The 19,928-nt window shown below is 36.0% G+C and overlaps 1 protein-coding gene across 3 annotated transcripts in view; it reads right to left on the bottom strand.

Moving 5' to 3' along the window:
- Window positions 1-19,928, bottom strand: part of stpg2 (sperm-tail PG-rich repeat containing 2) — a 75,599-nt gene that overhangs the window by 18,005 nt on the left and 37,666 nt on the right. For all 3 annotated transcript variants that reach the window (XM_088628599.1, XM_088628598.1, XM_088628597.1), the window contains 2 exons: window positions 7,739-7,907; window positions 3,457-3,572 (listed from right to left, as the gene is read on the bottom strand). In XM_088628599.1, the coding sequence (XP_088484725.1) occupies window positions 3,457-3,572; window positions 7,739-7,907 (285 nt within the window). The remainder of the gene's footprint in view (window positions 1-3,456; window positions 3,573-7,738; window positions 7,908-19,928) is intronic.

Raw genomic sequence — 19,928 nt, 5'->3', positions numbered from 1 at the left:
GTGAGGACTCACTGTCTGAAAGCCATACAGTCTCTGCAACTAGTGCTTTCAGAGTCAAGAAGATTATGTTAGAAAAGTTTTGAACAGCACTATTTTTTCACTGAGCACTACTGCTCATTATAGTGTAAAAGAGGATGTGCACCAGCGTCCTGCTTCATCACTGCCCACCCAGAAATTCTGTGACACTAGACGGCTTTCCTGAGAACCTCTTCCACACCCTTATCAGTCTTTGATGTAGTAGCCCTTTACTGTAGTAGCTACAGGACACCGCAAAAATCCAAAAGAGCAACAATGGATTATCACACAGAGCACTTGTACTAAAAAGACTCCTAGAAAGCAAAAGAAATATGTTTAACAAACAGAGAAGATGTTTAAAGCAAGTGATCCTTTCAGATGCCAATTATATATTGTAATATATAACTATGTAAAGACTAAACTGCTACCATGCATTTTAGGTAAATGCACTCAAAAGGAAATGCCATGTTATCCCTGCCTAAGCATTTATACTATAGTCTTTGGTATTGCTATACAATTTACTGGTGCTCCTTTAATGTGATGTCAGGTTGAGTAAAGTGAAACTCTTCCTATCATAATGTACAGCTCACATAGGTTTATGCCTTATTGATTTGTAGAAACAGATCTGTAAAGAGAATTATCCCACCTTTGAGCTATAGGGGTGATGTCAGTCCTCATAAAGGCTTTTTATTCTTAGGCAGAGACACATTACAGGCAATAAACAACTAAGTAAGTGGAGTTCTTGGTTTCTTACAGGTTAACCCATTGGATTTCAAATTCTGCTTCACTCTCCCTTATGAGTAAAGCAATTTCCCAGCTACAGTGTTTGTCTTCATTGCACTGTTTCTTTTTACTCAGCCACTGACAATGCAGTATATATAACATAATGTCCAAATTTGTCCCTCTTTTTCTACACAGTTGAGAATGATAGTTCTTCTGACATGACATGACAGTGCATGGAAATCTCATTCTCAGCATGTGCAGGCAGGCGTGTCCATTACAAACCCTCAAAATGAGAGTTTATAATAAAATGTAATCTACAAGGTGAAAAGTCAAGTTTGAAATATCTAGTATTAGCTGAGTATTCTTATTGGTACTTTGATTTTAACTAATAGAATTCGATTTTAACTTGCAATATCGAGATAAATTAAACTGCTTTAAGAAAAGAAAAATAGTGAAGTGGTTTAGTAATTCTTATTTTCATGATACAGTTTTTCTGAATTATTTTCTGTTATGAGAAACAAGATGTTAAAATGATCTGTAGCAGATATCAGGAGTTACATAAATACACCATACACGTAAAAACAGATAAAGACAAAGCATTTACTGGTCAAAAGACTGTTCAATTCTTTGAAGAATCCTGGGATTAATTTATTTTCTTTTTTAATTCTAGTAACAGTCTTAAAGTCTAGGTTAAATATTTAAAGGAGCTTAATGAGGTTTGTAAGAACATTAAACCAGAAACCTTTAAATATATATTTTAATAACTTTAAACTTTGTTCCCCTGACACTAAGAATGTGTGAAAATCATTGAGCACTCAGATTTATTAGTGTATATAGTCAAAGATAAAAGAGTTGGCATCCTTTATCTGAAACATTATTTACTGATTCATTTAAGTTTGCTAAACTGCTTATTTTACAACGACATAATTCTGAGGGTTATTGAACACTGATTCATCCAAGTAATAAGCAGTAAAGATTATATGTGAATTAACTTTGTACTGAAAAATCCCATCTGTAAATTCTGTCCGAGTGTACTGTGAACAGGCTTGTTCTTAATACTCGATACTATATTTATCCTGACGCTTTCAAAACTGAGATTAGCAGTGAAAGGTTAACGTTAACAATAAAATTATTTATTTAAACAGTCAGAAGAAATCATTGGATCAATTACCTGCAAACAACCAAATGAGTTAGATCAACCAAAAGGCCTCATCTTTGCAATATTTTTTATGTTCTCATTTTTCACATACTTGAAAAGCACCCAAACTATAATGAGGAATTGAAATGACTTTTTTATTACAATTGTCTTTGCAAACATAATGCTGTTTTTTTGTTGGGATTATGTACTGTATGAAGTGTGCAGGTGCCACCATTATTAGTAATTAACCATAATTGTCTTAAATCTTGTGAACGATAATGTGAAATTTACTGCATGTGAAATCTATCAAACGATAGAACATTTCATGGATATGAGTCTAGGACTGGTGCCATAGATTATGGGATAATTCTGTGTGATGAGATGCATGTACTGTACATATAGATTAGGTTTGGTACTGGCATTATCAATTTTACACTGTGTACAATGTGTTAATGTATGTTAGCTTTGACACTAGGAACTTGTGTGAGAACTAGTAAAAGCAGTTTCTGAGGAACTGAGATCAACCTGCTTCTGCTATTATCTGCTCCCTATTCTTGTTGAAAAAACTTATTTACAGTACCCCCTTCTATCCTCCACATTAATTATCTCTGTATTTCTTCAAAGTTTTCCTGTGGTTAAAGAAATTAGCCTTAACCCCAGTCTTCCACATGAAATGCCACTGTAAGTAGCCCATCCTGCCAATTGTATTGCAATTCTAAATGGATCAATCTGTTATTTTGACTCTGACTGCTGAAATCTTCATATTTTATCATAAGGGTCTTCAGAAAACCAGACAAGGAGAATCCTGAGGCCTTGAATATATGATATTGAATGGACATTTTAATGGGATGAATGATCGAGCATTTACAGTATGACAATTTTTGTTCTTTAAAACTTTGAAGTCTATCTTCTGCATTGTTACTGGTTTATGCTAAATTGTACAGTAACTCTATATAGCCGGGCGTAACTATAGGGACATTTAGAGAGCACAGTACAGGAGGGCAAGGAGCTTCTCAACACATACCTTATGTACTGTATGAGCTGCTGTGGTTCAATATCTCAGCTCTGTTTGATCTCGAGACCATTTAGACATCTTAATATCTGTAATCAAGGCTATGCAGAAGACATTTGTTTTGGGTATGGTACAAATGGTACAGAGAAACACATGAAGTACAAGCTCATCTAAACGTGTGGATATTAGACAGGAAATGATCTTAAGGCAGCAGTGTGGTGTGTGGTGGCCAACATAAAGTAGGTATGGCTCCTGAATCAGAGGTTCAGATAAAACCCTGGAAACCAGATCACAGCTTCAGACGCCTACCTGTGCAAAGCACGTTCTCACTGAGTTCATGTGGGTTTGCTATGGTTCTTTCAACCTAGCAGAAATGTTTGTCTGCCATAGGATTGTATCTCAAGTCCTCATAAGGAAGTTAACTGGGCATTATACCACATTACTCCACTCTCTAATGATCTTCTGCCCTGTGCATGGAATCAGGTTTGGAAAGCATAAATAAATCCTGTTGTTATTCGAAACAAGTATACAGTACTGTCTCTTTTTCTAGATTTGAAAAGAATGTTACCTCATAGGCTCCAGGCCCTGGAGTAGATCCTTTAGGTTCCTTGAAACGATCTTCTTTGGACCCTATTAAAGCCATCTTTGGACTTGACTTCATCAAAGGACTGTACTGGCCAGGACCTTATGAACGAGGTAAAAATCATGTTAATTGAAGATTTAAAGAAAAGAGAAATAAAGGCACTTCCTGACTCTTTACAAATTTGTTCTTTGGACACAGAGTGTAATGAGGCCATGAATCAATAACATGAGCTCCCATAATCTAGTCCCAGTTGGTGGAGTGTTAACTAAATGAATAACACAGTGCGCACATGTTAAATTCATAAAACCACTCAAATCACGTATTGATAAGGTAACAGTATTTTTCTCTAGAGTCATAATTACTCAAAGACAAACAATGAAATTAAAACAATTTCAACAATATTTTTATTTGCTATGATTTCAAAAAGGCAATCAGAACTGGACTCGCTAAACAACACATCTTCTACAAACTTTAGAAAATTAGGTTCCATGGTAAAAATAAAAATGGTGAAAAGTCTTAAATAAGGTACTGAATATTTAAGACCATGTTCTGTAACTGCTGTTAAATGTGATATGTTAAAGCACGAGATAGTCAGCTCTTGTTAAACAAACCAGTAGCTAAGACTGAGATATATTAGACTAGATTAGTTTTACCTGGTTGAGTAGCTAATAAATAAATAATGAGACAGAACATGCAAAATGAAGAATTAATTTAATTATGCCATATCTCCGATGGGAATGTGACATTTACATTGTGAAAAAAGCCAATAGACTATCAGATCAAAAATAGCAGAAACTAATTAAGAAGAGCTGCCCAGGGGTGTGCATTCAACATTTCCACAAGCTCTTATTGAGCACTGTTTCTTGACCCTCTGGTACTTTAAAGGTGCTTACTTGTACAAAAATTAGATTGCTTTTTAAGTTCCATTGCATATTGTGAATTTTATACTTTACCTGGAGGACACAAATTTGCACAGTCTCCATCACTTGCAAAAATGCTTTTAAAAAGCTGAATCGCTGAATGCATTCTAATCAATTATACAAAAAATGATAGCTGAAAACTGAGCAGGAAGAATATACTTAAAAATGCTAATGAAAAATGCTGAAATCCTTCTCAAAATTATGTTTGAGAACATGTTCTGCAAATAAAAAATCTATTTAAATGCAAATAAACTCATCATTAGAAGTTTGAACTGATGTTTTTAAGAAAGGGGAGGTATAAATTATCCAAAGAAGTAATTAATTTATCAATTTTGAAATATATAATTTTGTGCGCAGTCTTATTTGTGCTAATATTTGATTAAATCCAAAGAGAAATTGCCAAGCACCATATTGGATCACATCTTATTTTGTAGGGTGCAGCAAGCATCAACAAAGCTATGACACTCGATGTTTTTAATTGGATGAAATTTAAAGTGTGTAAGCGCTTCAGTGTCAAAACCAATACGCACTATCACTAAGAGTCAGCATGGAGAAGTATTGATGTCAGAGTGGAAGAATCTGTTTCTACTGTATATCTCTTCCTTTGTCTCTTCTACCAGTTCTGAACCTGCTCTGTAACTCCACATTTTCTCATTTTCATACTACTCTGTAGTACCGTACTACAGCTCCTTATGACAGTTGGTTGCAGTATAATCACAACCTGTTTTTCTCACAGATAGAGCATTATTATTATTTATTTGACCCTGGCTTTATCCAAGGTACATTACAGTTACAGTGACACAACTGAGTTATACAGTATGTAATTGATTGTTTATAAACCTGCTGATTAGTCAGAGTATCCATGTATTGGCAGTTTTAGTCTTTTGCATGTGTTTTATTTATTCATTATAGGAGTTCACTGCAAGAACAGTAATTCTACATCTCATTGTTTCAAGAGTAAAAATAAAATTAAAAATAAAGAAAGAATAAAATGACCTACTCTCTGATATACTGTATGGATTCCAAACATGTAACACTTTATAGTACCCTTATTGAAACTGGTTGAAAATGGTTGGAACTAAATGATACTGTATGTGGGAAGCTAATTCTCTCTCTTGATGGTGTTTCTAAATGCATTGGCATCTCCTTCATAGTTACTTCTTCAGCTATCTGTTAACGGAAACTGCATTGGAGCATCCTCATTACTGGCACAACATGAAAGCCATTTTGTGAAACATGAGGCTATTAATAGGATTAATAATGATTATCCTATTACACTGGTGTTTTGCCCTAAAGCAGTACTGTATAGGGTTTAATTTCCAAATTTTTCTTAGCTTTTTTGAAGACCCAGCTGACTCATGTTCTTGTAACATAATTTAAAAAAAAAGTCAAAATTCTGCCTCAAATGTAATCGGAAACTAATATACTAAAATACATACACTGGTTAAGAACCAATTTAAAAAAGAAAAGTCATTAATATTATTTTACTTAATGCATCTATTTTAAATTAGCATGAAATTAGCTCAATAATGATTCAACTGTATATCTGATTCTAACTTTTCTCATTGAGTCTTTGCTCAGTAAAGCATTTCAAAAGTGCATATTATCATTGAAAGTGAAATCTATGATAAAAAAATCAAGGGCCTGAAATAATACTGGAAGCTGCCCATATTAAATTTATGCATCTTATCTTTCAGCTTCTTGTCATGAAGAGGAGCTTTGTCTTAGTAGTCAGTGATGAGTCAGTGAAGTCTAGGTCATGAGTGAAGCTATGGGCAAGTGGAAGTTATTATATGCAGGAAGCAAAAACATGAATATCAAATATCAGACAGGTGGCACTGAAATGGACAAAGCAATATATGAGAAAAGACCTAGAAGTATATGCAGATTCTTCATTTTCTTAAACTTTCTTCAACCAAGTGGTGAGGGGAAGCAATAAAAAGCTAAATAATTACTTTAAGAATATTGAGTTCAAATCAAGAAAAGTCATGCTAAACTTCTATAGTACTGTACATTAGTCATACTTCAGTTGGAATATCATCCATGATAGTGAATGATATTTTTGCTCTAAGATCAATATACAGTACAGTAGAGAAATAGCGTAATTACTGCTGGCCTGCAGGGAATGCCATTCTAACTCTAAGAAAGGTACCTTAAGGTTTTAAGTCTAGAACGGACATGATTATGTGGAGACTTAAGTATTCAAAATCCAGAAAGGCATTGACCAAGCCAACTCAGGGGATTCCTTCCAGACCAGGAATGACACAAGGATGCAGAGACATGTACAATTAGGTTTAGAGCCATTCTTGAAGGCAGGAGACACTTTCTTTCTTTCTTTCAGTCTGGAACCTACTCCCATTTCATGTGGGTCAAGCTGACTGAGTGGGCTCTTTTAAAAATCAAGAAATGGACAGATAGAACTCTTACAACTTTAAACTGCTAACGTCCATGTGAGCATGATGGGCCAAATTGCCTTCTCTCATTTGAAGTCTTTCTTGCATTCTTATCATCTGAAAATGATTTCTAATGAAGATGTATTCCTCCTACCAAAGAGAATTGGGCCATCATGTTCATTTTGGTTTCTAAGAGCTAATAGAACTGAGGATCTATAACAGCCATTTCCTAAAAGAAACAATGGTATAAGCTTCAACAACATTGCTAAGTAGCTTATTCCAGACTCCCACAAATCTTCATGTAAGAGTGCCTCCTGTTCTGAATTTTAAATGTGCACTCTTGTAGTTGTAGCCTGTCAGTAAAGGACATCCTGGTCAATAATCTCTGGACTATATATATAACGTGATTACCAAAATTAAACACAGTTGATCTTATAAATTTTAATATTTTCACTAGTTTTACTGTAACATCCATTTATTTATATTCTACATTCTCCACTATATATCCTCTATTGTGTTTGCCCTTTTTATTGCTTCCTACATTGTCTAGAAGATGCCAATAGTGACAGGCAGACATGGAAATGATTATGCAGCTTCATATGCTTTCAAATAAAAGGATTCTTTATGAAAACATTTTGCATTTAGGCAACTTGATACAAAACCACACTGCCCGTTTCTCAAATCGCTTCTAGCGCTTTTCCAGATGACAGCTCATATAAATATCTCAGCTTTTCACACAACAGCATTTCAACACAGCAGATTTGTTTAGAAATCATTTAAGGTGTTCAAAGTCAAAAGTTTTTCTTCATTAACTTAATATAGTAGGATGCAACTAGGAAGGAGGAATTTGTATATGTCCAAAATCTGAGAATTCAAAGGGTTTTGTGATTGAAACCAAAAACATAATAGTCCAATAAAAATGTCTTAGACCACATACAAAATTAACTACAGTACCTGGTATATCTGGATCAAATCTGATAAAAGCAGGAAGCCTGGAAGCAGCACTAAGGAAGGAGCTCTGTCTCCTCTTCGCTCCTTCGGTGCGAGGTGGGACATAAACACTTTTACTGTGTGTTTTATCAAAAGATTTCCCAATGTCATAGGTGCCTGGGGGAGGTGTGTCCTGAAATACAAGCCATGGAAAATCTTGATAGTTCTCAAAGCAAATAAGCTTTAAAGAATAAAGGCAAAACAGAAAAATAAAGAACAAATAATTAAATAAAGAAATTTGACAAAAACAAACAGTAATGAATTAGAAATGGTCTTTTTGGTGCTCAGTTAACATTGGTGAGAGCACTTCTGTAGTATGCAGTACTATGAACATAAAATGTAAGTAAGATTCAGGAAATTAATGACAAACACAAAGTAAAAACAAGAAAAAAAAAGAAGAAAAACAAGAAAGCCCTTCTGGGGTTGTGAAAAAGACACACTTATTATTGTTTTATTATGGATTATTGTTTCTTATTCTAAACTGGAGCATTGACATTTACTGTACACTTTTTTTTATAAAATCTAGTTTTAAAACCCTATGGTGTCGATTGTGCTGCATGCAAGCTGTGATACAGTATATGAAGTCCAGCAGTCCCCTGTGACTTGTTTGACAGGGAGCAGAAGCTGTGGTACTGCCAAGGCATATTCCACAGAAACGACGACACACTTGTGATGCTCTTAATCTTTTATGAGAAAAGTGACTCTTGTTGATGTTTTGCCATGGTTTCGGCCCCATAAGACTAAGGTGTTTTTTCTGAAGACAAGATCAACACTAAGAGGATAAACTTGTTCTGCAGCTTAATGCACATTATGTGTAATCTGATAATTCAAGAAAATATTCTACAACAGTTCACTAGAACAAGGATACTGCCTGTCTTCAGAATCAAAGAACACACCACAAGCAGCTAGTGTACCAGAGGTGCAAAGTGACTCCCAAATTCTTACTTTAGCTGGCTTTAAATGCAAATGGGTGAATGTACAGCACATGGCACCTTCTTCACAAGTACATCTAACACAAAGTGACCACTTGTGAACTATTCATATTTTAAAGCACAATCACAGCAGTTTGTAAAGTATTTTATTTAATGACCTGCCATCACTAGCCATATTTATGACTGTTCTGGCATGAGCAAACAATAAGTTAGTGGTTGGGCATGATTTTGATTTGCTTGCATATGCATGTATGCTGCCTACAAAATACACCAAAGAACCAACTAGACAACATCTCACAATTCTTCTTCGGCACTGAACTGTATGGACCTAAGCTTTACTTCTTTTCCTTTCCATTGTTAAACTGAGTAAATGGCCGGGTTGTAATTTAAGTGTAAATAATAAGTGTACTCACCACTTACCGAGCACCTGCAAAAGCAGTGGGTTTAATGTTTATATCTCTACTGGGCTTAGAGCTTTTCAAACTGTTTTTTTTACATAGAGAGAAAGAACCACAAAATAAAAATAAAAAAATTGGCGATAGGACAGAATATGCAATGTAAACAAAGTCATATTTCACCCGTCTGCTTCCTGCAAAGTGCATTTGGTCCTAAATGTATTTTGTGACATGAATAGAACTATGATGTGCCAGACAACCCCAATCTTGGAAAGGAAATGGTGCAGACACTACGCTCACAGCTGAGACTCACATCTGGCAGCAGCCTAGTTGACAGATTGAAGGAGTGCTTCACTGTCACACATTCCCCCATTACATCTGGATTATTAAATCTAATAAGAAGAACAATCATTGTCCATATTACATCAGGACCCTGACCTCTGATTGCATGAGGATGACAAGAATGATCTCTGGCAGTCTGTCACTCTACCCACTGTCAGACATGGATAACCAGACTCTGCTCCTCCCTTCTTCACCTGAGCCCAGCACTCATGTCATGATTCACTGTCAAACACATAAGGATTAAAATGCTACCCAAGCTATCTGGGATAGCCAGTCACATGTACTATATTGCAGTCAAATGCAAAACCAAGGCTGTTTGCAAGCCATCTAATTTTAAGTAAAGATAGACAAGGCTTGAGTTGCTTTCCATATGAGAGTATATCAACAGGATTATCTATTTTGTAATCACTAATATGATTAAAATTAAAGCAGAACATGATAAAAAAAACAAAAATACTGTATGTGTTTTACAATTTTTTTATCTTCCCAGGAATGTACTAAAAGGAACTGTGAGTAATGGTGATACTGTAAATATCATTTCACCAGTGGTCAATCCGGTCTGTTCCCTTTGATAGACAGAACCTGTAAAGATGTCTGTTTGAATGGGAGAGCAGGTAATTCTGTTATTAGCAACACTGCCTGAGATTCCCCATGCAGCTGTTGTTGTTAAGTGGGTTACTGCCAGCCACATGATGCCAATAAATAACTTTTTACACTTGTATAACACTTTTCCGGACACTCCACTCAAAGCACTTTACAGGTAATGGGAATGGGAACTCTCCTCCACCACCACCAATGTGTAGCCCCCACCTGGATGATTCAACGGCAACCAAAGTGTGCCAGTACTCCACACATGAGCTATCATGGGGAGGAGAACAGAGTAATGAAGCTAATTCATAAAAAATATAATAAACCAACCAGCTGTGAGACCTGTGATGAAGAAACATCAGATTACAGTTTTCACATTTTAACCCAAGTTTCTTAGAACTACCTATATTGGGGGCCTTGCAGCATGAAAAATGACAGATGGCTCTGACTAGAGCACACTTTCCTCCAGGGATGACTAGTCATCATCCCTCCTACTGGAGGCTTGAGATGGTTTGATTAACAATCAGAAATTCCAAATAGGAGGTGTAAAAACATTTATTCCAAAGGTTTTCAAAAGGATTCTGAAAGTGCATAGAGCCATGGATGAAATTGACATGTATCATCCAAGGACTGCACCCAGCACTGAACATTTGCCACATCCTGATGTGAAAAATGATGAAAGATTTCCAAAGCATGTAGGAAAAGGTTTATAAAAAATAAATCCATGATAGTAAAGTCAGAGAAACAAGTGATGACCAAATTTACTGTCTATATGACAATAGCACTAGTAAAATCATCAAACACCTATAAAGCTATTCTGGGATCTCAGGGCTGCATGGAAAAAATACTTTCTACTGTTTGCCAGATGACCTGCTACTTGCTATTTCCACTACACCTATTTCCACTGCATGGCTAAAGATGGGAGCTGCAGAGCTGCTTATACAAAATGCAGAATACATCATGTAATGACTCAGTAAATAAAGTACCTCTTGTCATGTGGAGAAAGATTAAAAATTGCTTAACTCTTTAAGGCACAGAAGCATCCAGTTGTAATGGTTCTCAATACATAATATACCACTACATAGTGCTTGCCCTTATTCAATGCAGCTTATACAGAGAACAGCTGTTGTTGCACTCTTATAAATGAAAGTTTTAACTGAAGTTCAGGAGGGATAACAACAGAAAAAAACTAATTTCACCCAGATGCTATAAACCACAGTCATCACCGACTTTCGCTACATATATGTCCCTTGCACACACTCTTTCTCACATTCATCCAACCTCTACCTCGTCTCCACCTTGGCAGCTGTCTCTTGGTTAACTCCTCTCTTTGAATGGAGGGTTCAATTCTCCTCATCCTCTGAAGCATCTGATTCTTAGATGTACTGTAGTTATTCCTCATGAAATAAAGACCTCATTTTCAAAGCTAAATTAAAAAGACAGAATGCAATTCACAGGATTCACTAACTTGCTTCATGTGAGTTAGAGCCAAGGGTGTAACTGATTGACTCCTGGTAAAAAGCCACTGGAGAGCTTGATTCCTAATGCACATACTGTACAGACCTTTTATGATGCAGGTTTAAAGAATTATAATGACTGGTACGGAAAAGTATGGTATAGTAAATCTAAAAAAAGCTTTCCAGTATAGTTACTTCTCAAGAAAATCTTTTTCACACTGACAAACTGCTTTTGTAGGTTTTCAAGATACTCTGAAATCACCAAGATACCACCAAGCATCTGATTAGAGTGCTTTTAAAAAGCAGGCTATCCCATCTAAAAACTTGTCCTTTAAGAATGGAGTCTGGATGCAGCACTTTCATGTATTAATTTCATACACTTCCTGTTTATTCAAATCTTTGCCTTCTTCACCCACTTCAGCATCATTGTCATCATGCATAACAAAACAGGACAGCTAAATACAACTTATCAGGAGATGGTGGAATATACAGTATGGTGTGGTCTGAAATGTTTAAATATTTCTGTCCTGTAATGCATTGCATTTGATTACTGAGATGTTACCCCTGACTCCAGACCAGGCATATAACCTTTAAGAGATACTGTACATGAAAAAGAGATCTGTAATCTGTTAATCTGTAAAGAGATCAAGCTTGGAGATGAGAAATGGAGGAGTCTTTAACCTCTGTCAAAGCTGTGTTAGTGTCTATATTAAATAATTCCAGGGAGATAATAGGATGTCTTAATATATCCATTCGTCAATTTGTCTGTACTATATATATACTTTTCCTTTTTGATTGTGTGTGTGTTAAATATGCAGAAATTACCACACAAAAACACCTGCATTATAATCTGTGTTCTCTCTTAAATTGTTCATTCAAACCTGCTAATTACCCAACACATCTGAGCTCTTAGCAATTTAAAAGCTGGAATGGCACCAATGTGATATTAAAGCTTCTGTAAATTAAATATTTAGACATGCAAACATTAGGTTTCATAAACAATTCCTTTTTCTACATCTATAACAGAGTTGTTCAGATAGAATACAAAGACATACTGTACAAGTATGATTTGACAAAACAGAGTGCAATAAATCTGTAACTATTTTAGGATTAAGGCATTTTTAAAAAAGCTAATGATGTGAAAGACAGCAGCTGTGATCTCTCACCTCTTCAATAGCTCGTCACCTGTATGACAACATGATGAGTTAATTGCACTTAATCAATGTAAATGTGGCATACAGAACAAACCAGCAGGGAGTTTACATTGCTGCACAGTATCGACACTGTAGAATGTTTTAGTTTTTGCTAGTCCAACACTTGCGTTGCTCTTCCAGTTTGTGCCTCATTTGCAGTTTAACTAATTATGCCTCATTAATTTACTTTATTCTACCTGCACGATTCTTCTCTGTACTTACTGTCCAGTACATGTCACATACATTTTCTATATTGTAAGCCAACCTTGATCAGGGCATATGCTGAGCAAATGAATAAATATATAAATAAAACTAAGAAGAACATAAACATCACAGTTATGTCACTAAAAACCAATATCTCAACATCTCAAAAATAACTAATATCTCAGAAACTCAGCAGGTTTTAAAGGTGACTGAGTTCACTGTGTTGAAGGAGGTACCAATTTCTGGATGAGACAATCTACACAATTTACAAAATTGGCACAATCTGGCCTCTCTAAAGTTCCCCTTAATTCATTTGATGAAGCTGTTTCACACTTCTTCACCTGACTTGCTGTCTGTGTTGGTAGTGATGCTCCAGGCTGAAGCAGGTCCTTTCCTATATGTACAGAACTTCAGATTCCTTTGGAAAGAGATGTGCTGTATAAACATAATTTATTCTTATTATGATTCACAGTCAAAAGTTAACTGTGACTTAAGACAATGTCAATACAAGTAATTGCTTGTATAATATCCAACTACACTATACTGTATTAATAGAAAAACATATGTTATGACTAATTTGTTTCACATTTCCATTAATTCAGATATACTGAATGTATAATTGTGTGGGTATCTACTAGAAAGACTTAATGTGTTCTAAAAATTGAGGTAAAATAGAGAAATAATTTCAAACTAATAATCTGATTATAAAAATCAAAGGCTACTCAAAATTCCTTCTGTCAGTGTCTCAGTTGAGAAATCTCACATCCAAATCTTTGTCCTATTTGGTTGGGTCTGATGTTGCAATTAAATAAGACATGTTTAATTCTGAAACTTCACCTTAATATGTCAGAGGCTGCTACAGGCCAATATGCTTCAATCACAATCACACAAACTGCTTTCCAATGTAATATCTCTGGTATTAGACAGACATTTTCTCCTTCTACAACATACATATTTCTGACAGATTCGGTAATTTGAAAAATGACAGAAGATTAAATGTTTTTTCTTCTCTGTTTAGCATCTATAGCAGCACTGTCAAACAGATGAAATGTGAGAAGTAATATGTAATTTATCTGTCTGGTATTAAAAAAGAGAGAAAATAGAATTTAAAGAAAGGACTATAAACCTTTAGGTGTAGCCAGAGACGTCCTTCTCAATCTCTAGCAAGAACATTAAACTGGGAAACCATAGCTAGGAGCGTGGGTCCAGGAGGCTTCACTGCCTTTGAGAGAAGCTATTTGAAAATGATATCAGTTCGGCAGGCCTTCATATCTGAAGGATAAATAGCAAATGGCAAAATAACCCAGTTAGAGGTAAATGCTAAGTGAATAAATGTACTGAGCATCAACAGCCTTGTCAATTCCATCTGCAACAAACCCACACAATTCTCAGGAAAAAGACATTTTTTCCCATTTGCATTTCAAGAGATGCTGGATGAAATCTTGGATCAATTAACTATGACCATGTACCTGGTCACTGGTCTCAGAGCAGGATGCCTTCATCTTCCGATCATCAACAGGTCTTCAATAGGCAAGTAAGGCATCCAAAGGTGACTGTAAGGTTCTCATGTTGCAAGAAAGACGTTACATGAGCAGCATGACATGTGTTGATGAAAATCAGGTGAGGTCCAGAACTTGATCAATGTAGCGCTGTGCAGTCAGGTTGCCATCAATCACTACATATGGACTTCTGTAGCGGCTAGAATCTCCTGGCCAGACCATTACTCTTGCCAAGCTGTCAGGAATCATGGTCACTCAGATTGTGGCCTATCATTGACAGACATATTTGAATATAATGTTTTGCCAGGTTCAAAGGTGCTTGCTCTGAACACTCCAGATGGCAGGTGTGTTGATTTATTTGTGCACCACATCACTGTAGATGTGAATCGCATGAACTGATTATTGCTTCTGCTTCCGGAAACTCAGATCCAGCTGGATTATTACTGCTAAAATAAAGATCAGGGACTAGTGTCTGTTTTTTTATGCTTGGAAAATGAAATATTAACCTTAAAACCTAGAATTCCCTTTGGGAAATGTCTCTCCATTGCAAATGTCAATTTTATGCCAGATGACCTGTGCTCTTTGAGATCCAGTGCCAGAACTTTCTGTTGAGATTTCTTAAACAAGCTGCCCCTCGGGTCATTTTGTGACATTGACTGGAGGTAATGGGCATTCCCCCTTGTGTTTCGTCAGCATACTTTGAGTAAGGTGGTGATGACAGACCTTTGTGATGGAAAATAAATGTCGCATAGGGCCATAGTTATAAGGAGAAGTGTTGGTTTACAAGACTGAATTTTAAACTAATTAAGTAGTTTAATGAAAAGGAGAAATTTAGCACCATGTCCTAAAGCTAGCAAAATACTTGAATAGGTTACAACAGCATCACTTAAGCATACTAGTGAACTGTAAATGGACTTGGGGGAAAGCGCTTTATATGTCCGTCCGATTGCAATTATTTTTAGGTTTAAACAAATAAAATCCAAATTGGGAATAGAGACCTAAATGACATTATAAACTGTTTTTAAATGTAGATTTCTCCAGACATGTAAAGAAGTCCTGCAGAACTGTACAATGTCGGTTTGACATTGCATGAAGTTAGGCAAACCTTTGCATCACATCCTAACATCCACACTTCAAAAGCAAACACTTCAGGCCTCCAGTTTCTACTGGTGCTTCACGTTTGACTCACAGTAGCTATACTGCTGTAAGATGTGTTACATGGCTTTGAGAGGAGGACAATAATTAAAGCTGCGGTGTCTTGTGAAAGCCACAGCGGCATCCCTAGACTGGCAATTAAGCCCACCTTCCTGCTGAGGTACGGGAAGAACACATATATCACACACACTCCCTGTCAAAAAGCCTGTGTATCCCTGATCCTTTATGTAACATTGCACACTCATAAAGATTAGGACTATTTAAATTTTCAGGATCAATAACATAAATAATGGGGACGTTTACTGCCTATATTCCATTATGCTTTCTGCAGCCTCAGCACTCATTTTGTTCCATCATTGTTAGCCCTAGTTAATGAGTAAAAATGTCATGACTTAATGATGTTTTACAGGGATAATAAAAAAAGAAATGAGTATGTAAGCTTGCTTATATTTTAGGAAAATGCCAATATACTGTTTATGCAGCCAATTTATTTCTGTCTCCCTCTGTATCACTATATAGTGCATTTCAGGTTTAATCAATGTACATTTTGCACTGGACACAAGTAATTTTGTCAGCACAAATGCACTGCAATAAAAGTGTTGTCTACTGATAAATATGAGTTTTGGGGCATAAATATTAAGCAACATTAGAAATTATTAAAAAAAAATACAGACTGTTCTTTCCAGGTAAAAAAAAAAACATACTGTTAAAAAATGTGAACATGTAAAAGTCTAAGTCTAAGTGGAGGAGCCGCTACTTGGCTCTCATCTGGGTTTTGACAGGAGTATCTCAGAAGTGGGATAACACAACACAAATTTCCTGAGTGTTGTCTTAATTGGACTGATTCCTTGCCTCAACCCTTCAGAGCAACCTGCGTGGCATGTTTGCATGTTTGTCTGCTATGGCTCTCTGTCCGATACTTCTTGTACAGCTGCTTTTTGCTTTCCACAGCTGGTAGTGTTGTCTACGTCTCTGGGATGCTAGCTGGTCAGCTGGCTTGTTTAAATGGAATTTGGGTGTACAAAAAAACATTTAAAATAAGTGTCATCCAAAATTTGGAAGAACTAAATGATATAGATAATCAAATTCTATCAAGAGGCACCATCACAAAAGGAAAACATTCTTTGATTCACAGATTCTTAACATGCATCAGAGTTATATCTCCTGTAGGTAAGATTTCTATTCTTCTGATTTGGATGAGTCATAGCTGATGTTAAACAATGTTTTATTTGTGACACAGAGAATCACACAGACTAGCATTGTTGTGGTCCTTTATTGCAAGAGATTCTCTACAATGTATTCAAATAAAGCTTCAGTGTTATGGCAGTGAGAGCTACTATATGAAAGCATACACAGCTAATATGCATAGGCCCCCATTAAACCCAATTGTTCTGCTTAACCAATGCTTCTCATTCTGCTTAAATTGAGATGGGAACATTTTGTCTGAGAATGTTTGTATAAGACACAAAAAGCAAAATTTAAGGAAGTGGTTAGTAACCTAAATGGCTCTGTGTCAAAGGCATTTGAAAACATAGCAATAGTCACCATAGTCACACTAGACATAGTCACTGTCACTGAAAGTGGACAGCAAAGTTTAAATTACCTTACATTCCTTATCTTGAAGCGTAGTGGTTCTTAATTCCCAATGCTTATAGAAAATGCAACAATCTGAAGAAGAAGGCATTCAACCCATCCAGCTCTTTGGGTTGCTAGAGTTGTTTTAGTTAGTAAATTAAGTCAATACTCATACAGCATTCCAGAAGAGGCAAACTCAACAGACCAGGGAAGCAGTGGCTGATACACACCACTGAGCCGTAACTCTTCACCAGAAAGACCGGCTCAATAAAAATGTTATTAAGGGAGCAGTGAGAACAGACGTTTGTCAATAATGATGTGTGATATACAGTTTGACTCTTTTGTTCTAGTGTTATTTGTTCCATTGACTTTAAAGGTTAAAAAAGCCCTTGAGTTACCTGAAAGACAACATTGAAAATGATTTCCTATCCAACACCTATTACAGTGTGAAAATGTGTTAAACCACCTCAAGACCTGTCATTATTTATAAAAAGAAAAAAATAAATAATCATATTTCATTTGTTATGGGAAAAAAAAACAATATATTTTAAAAATTATTTTAATAACTGTAAGTCACAGTGATTATAAAGCTAAAATCACTTTTATTGTCAATTTGAGCTTCTATCATTGAACTTCTTCCATGTTTTATAATGATTTGATATTTTTTAACTTGCACATCCATACAGTATATTGTTTTGAGTACTCATCAGATAGCTTTCACAAAGCCCTACAAATCCCATATTTATTGGAGGTGTTTGAGGACAGGACTTTGTGTTGGAGTCTGCCTGCTGAGTGCATGTTTTCCTTCTTTAACAAATACAGTACTTTCTATGTATCTCAGCAAATGTGTTTGAAGTTGCCATTCTCATGTGAAACTGTCAAGTCAGCTTCCCAGTCAGCTGGGATCCGGTGTTATATGACTCCACCCGGTTCGTGGAGGTGACCACCACTTACAGATATGACATTACAGCCACGGACTGTTTCTGTTTCCTTAAAACCAAGTGTTTTGTATTCTCCTTTTGCAATTAGGGCAGGGTATTCCTGTGGACTCTTTTTCCCAGGGTACACTTCCAAACATTCCATCCTTGTGTGACTTGTTCATTTTGTAAGTCATATTCTTTGTCATTTTCATGCATTTTTAGACATCTAATGTTGTACAGTATGTGCCTGTAAGAGTTTTCTGTATTCCTTTTCTTACTTTTTGGCAAAGTGTTACTTTATTTATTCAGTTTGCCCTACAAAGCTTTTAAACTCTTAAGGTCTTTAGACACTGGCAGGCAAAACAAAGTTAAGGATAACACAAACTGTGTTTCACTGAAAACTTGTATTATTTAGTCATATGAAACTATGACAATAACCCCGAATTACTTTTTGGGGATATAGCTGATGACAGCTATAAGAGAACTGCAATGAAAGAGACAGCTTTCATTTAATTAATTGTTTAAGAGCACCTTTCAATAAATTATTATTGGATTTTGAATTCAATTACTTTTTCATTTTTCCTGGCCACAAGACTTACTTCAGTGTAACACTGTACTAAGTATGATTTTAATTCTATAGATAATTCTGTCTTTGAGTATTCATCTAAGATGCTAATACCCAGGCTCCTTAAGCTTGGTTTGATCTTCTTTTTGTATGTAACCTTGACCTTCAGCCTCCTTGTGTGTCATCTGTGCAGCTCAGGAGGCTACAAAGGTTCCTATGAATGGTATTAGTGTTGTAGGTGTCCCAGTACTCTCTCTTGGAAGGAAAGAAAAACTGGAATTCTTATCAACATGGAGGTTATTAATAAAATACAGTCACAGTGTCTCAACAGGCAAAAACAATATGTTCAAACTACTTGTTTCGTGGGCTCCGCTGACATGCCTAATATGATTGATGTTGCCTCCAAGCTGCTGAGAAGTAGATGGTTCCCTTTGGTGACAGCTAGCATCCTGTAAATCACATTAAGAATTTGGTGGAGCACATTTATCAGTGCAGATCTCCATTAATTTAAGAATCTGTTGTTCATTAATGGATGACAAGGAGCACTTCAGTAGCCAAGGGAAACTCACTCCCACAAAGCCTCGCTATGAGACGAAAACATGACACAGCTGTCAGAGAGCCGAATACAACTGGAGGAGGGCGTGCAGGTGGAAGGGAGTGCTGGCGTGAACCTTTCAGCAATGCAGAATAAACAACTACAGACAAATTAATAAAATCTGCACAGAAGTGTGGTCATCTAGAAACAATACTGTACATCTTTCATCACTACTAAGAGTTGAATGTGCGTACCACTACATTTCATTATTCCTGAAGATCAAAAACTCAGTCCATAAAATTGAGAATATACTGTATGAGAGAACTGAAAGCTGTAGCTATAGAAATATAAATCCATTTCCTCATTGTTGAAACAAAATGCCTCTGTTAATTAGACACTATAAGCAATGGATACATTTAATAAATTAATGGATAAAATCCATGCAAATCAAAAAAGCACAAGTAAATCAACACTACTCTCAAAATTGCAGTTATACATGTTTAACATATTTAACACAACTGAATATAATTTCAGGGAAAACAAGAAATTATATAAAAAAACCAACTCTGTACAGCTCTACATCTCTCCATGAAATGACCTGTTGATTTAAACATCTCTAAAGGGTCTTCCTCAGGCACATGTGCCTTCACGGTGTGCTGCCGTTCAAGTCATTATCAGCTACACAAAGAGCCCAGCACACAATCTCTGCACAGACACAGGCAGCCTAAAGCAGCTAGTCACATAGCAAAATTATCCGTTATTACAGACTTCAAAGTTCCCAGACACTACCCAGT

The sequence above is a fragment of the Lepisosteus platostomus genome, chromosome 4 (assembly GCF_059453375.1).
Source record: "Lepisosteus platostomus isolate fLepPlt1 chromosome 4, fLepPlt1.hap1, whole genome shotgun sequence".
NCBI classification, from domain to species: domain Eukaryota; kingdom Metazoa; phylum Chordata; class Actinopteri; order Semionotiformes; family Lepisosteidae; genus Lepisosteus; species Lepisosteus platostomus.
The sequence above is the reverse complement of the archived record's forward strand: the minus strand, read 5'-3'. Positions and strand labels throughout refer to the sequence as shown.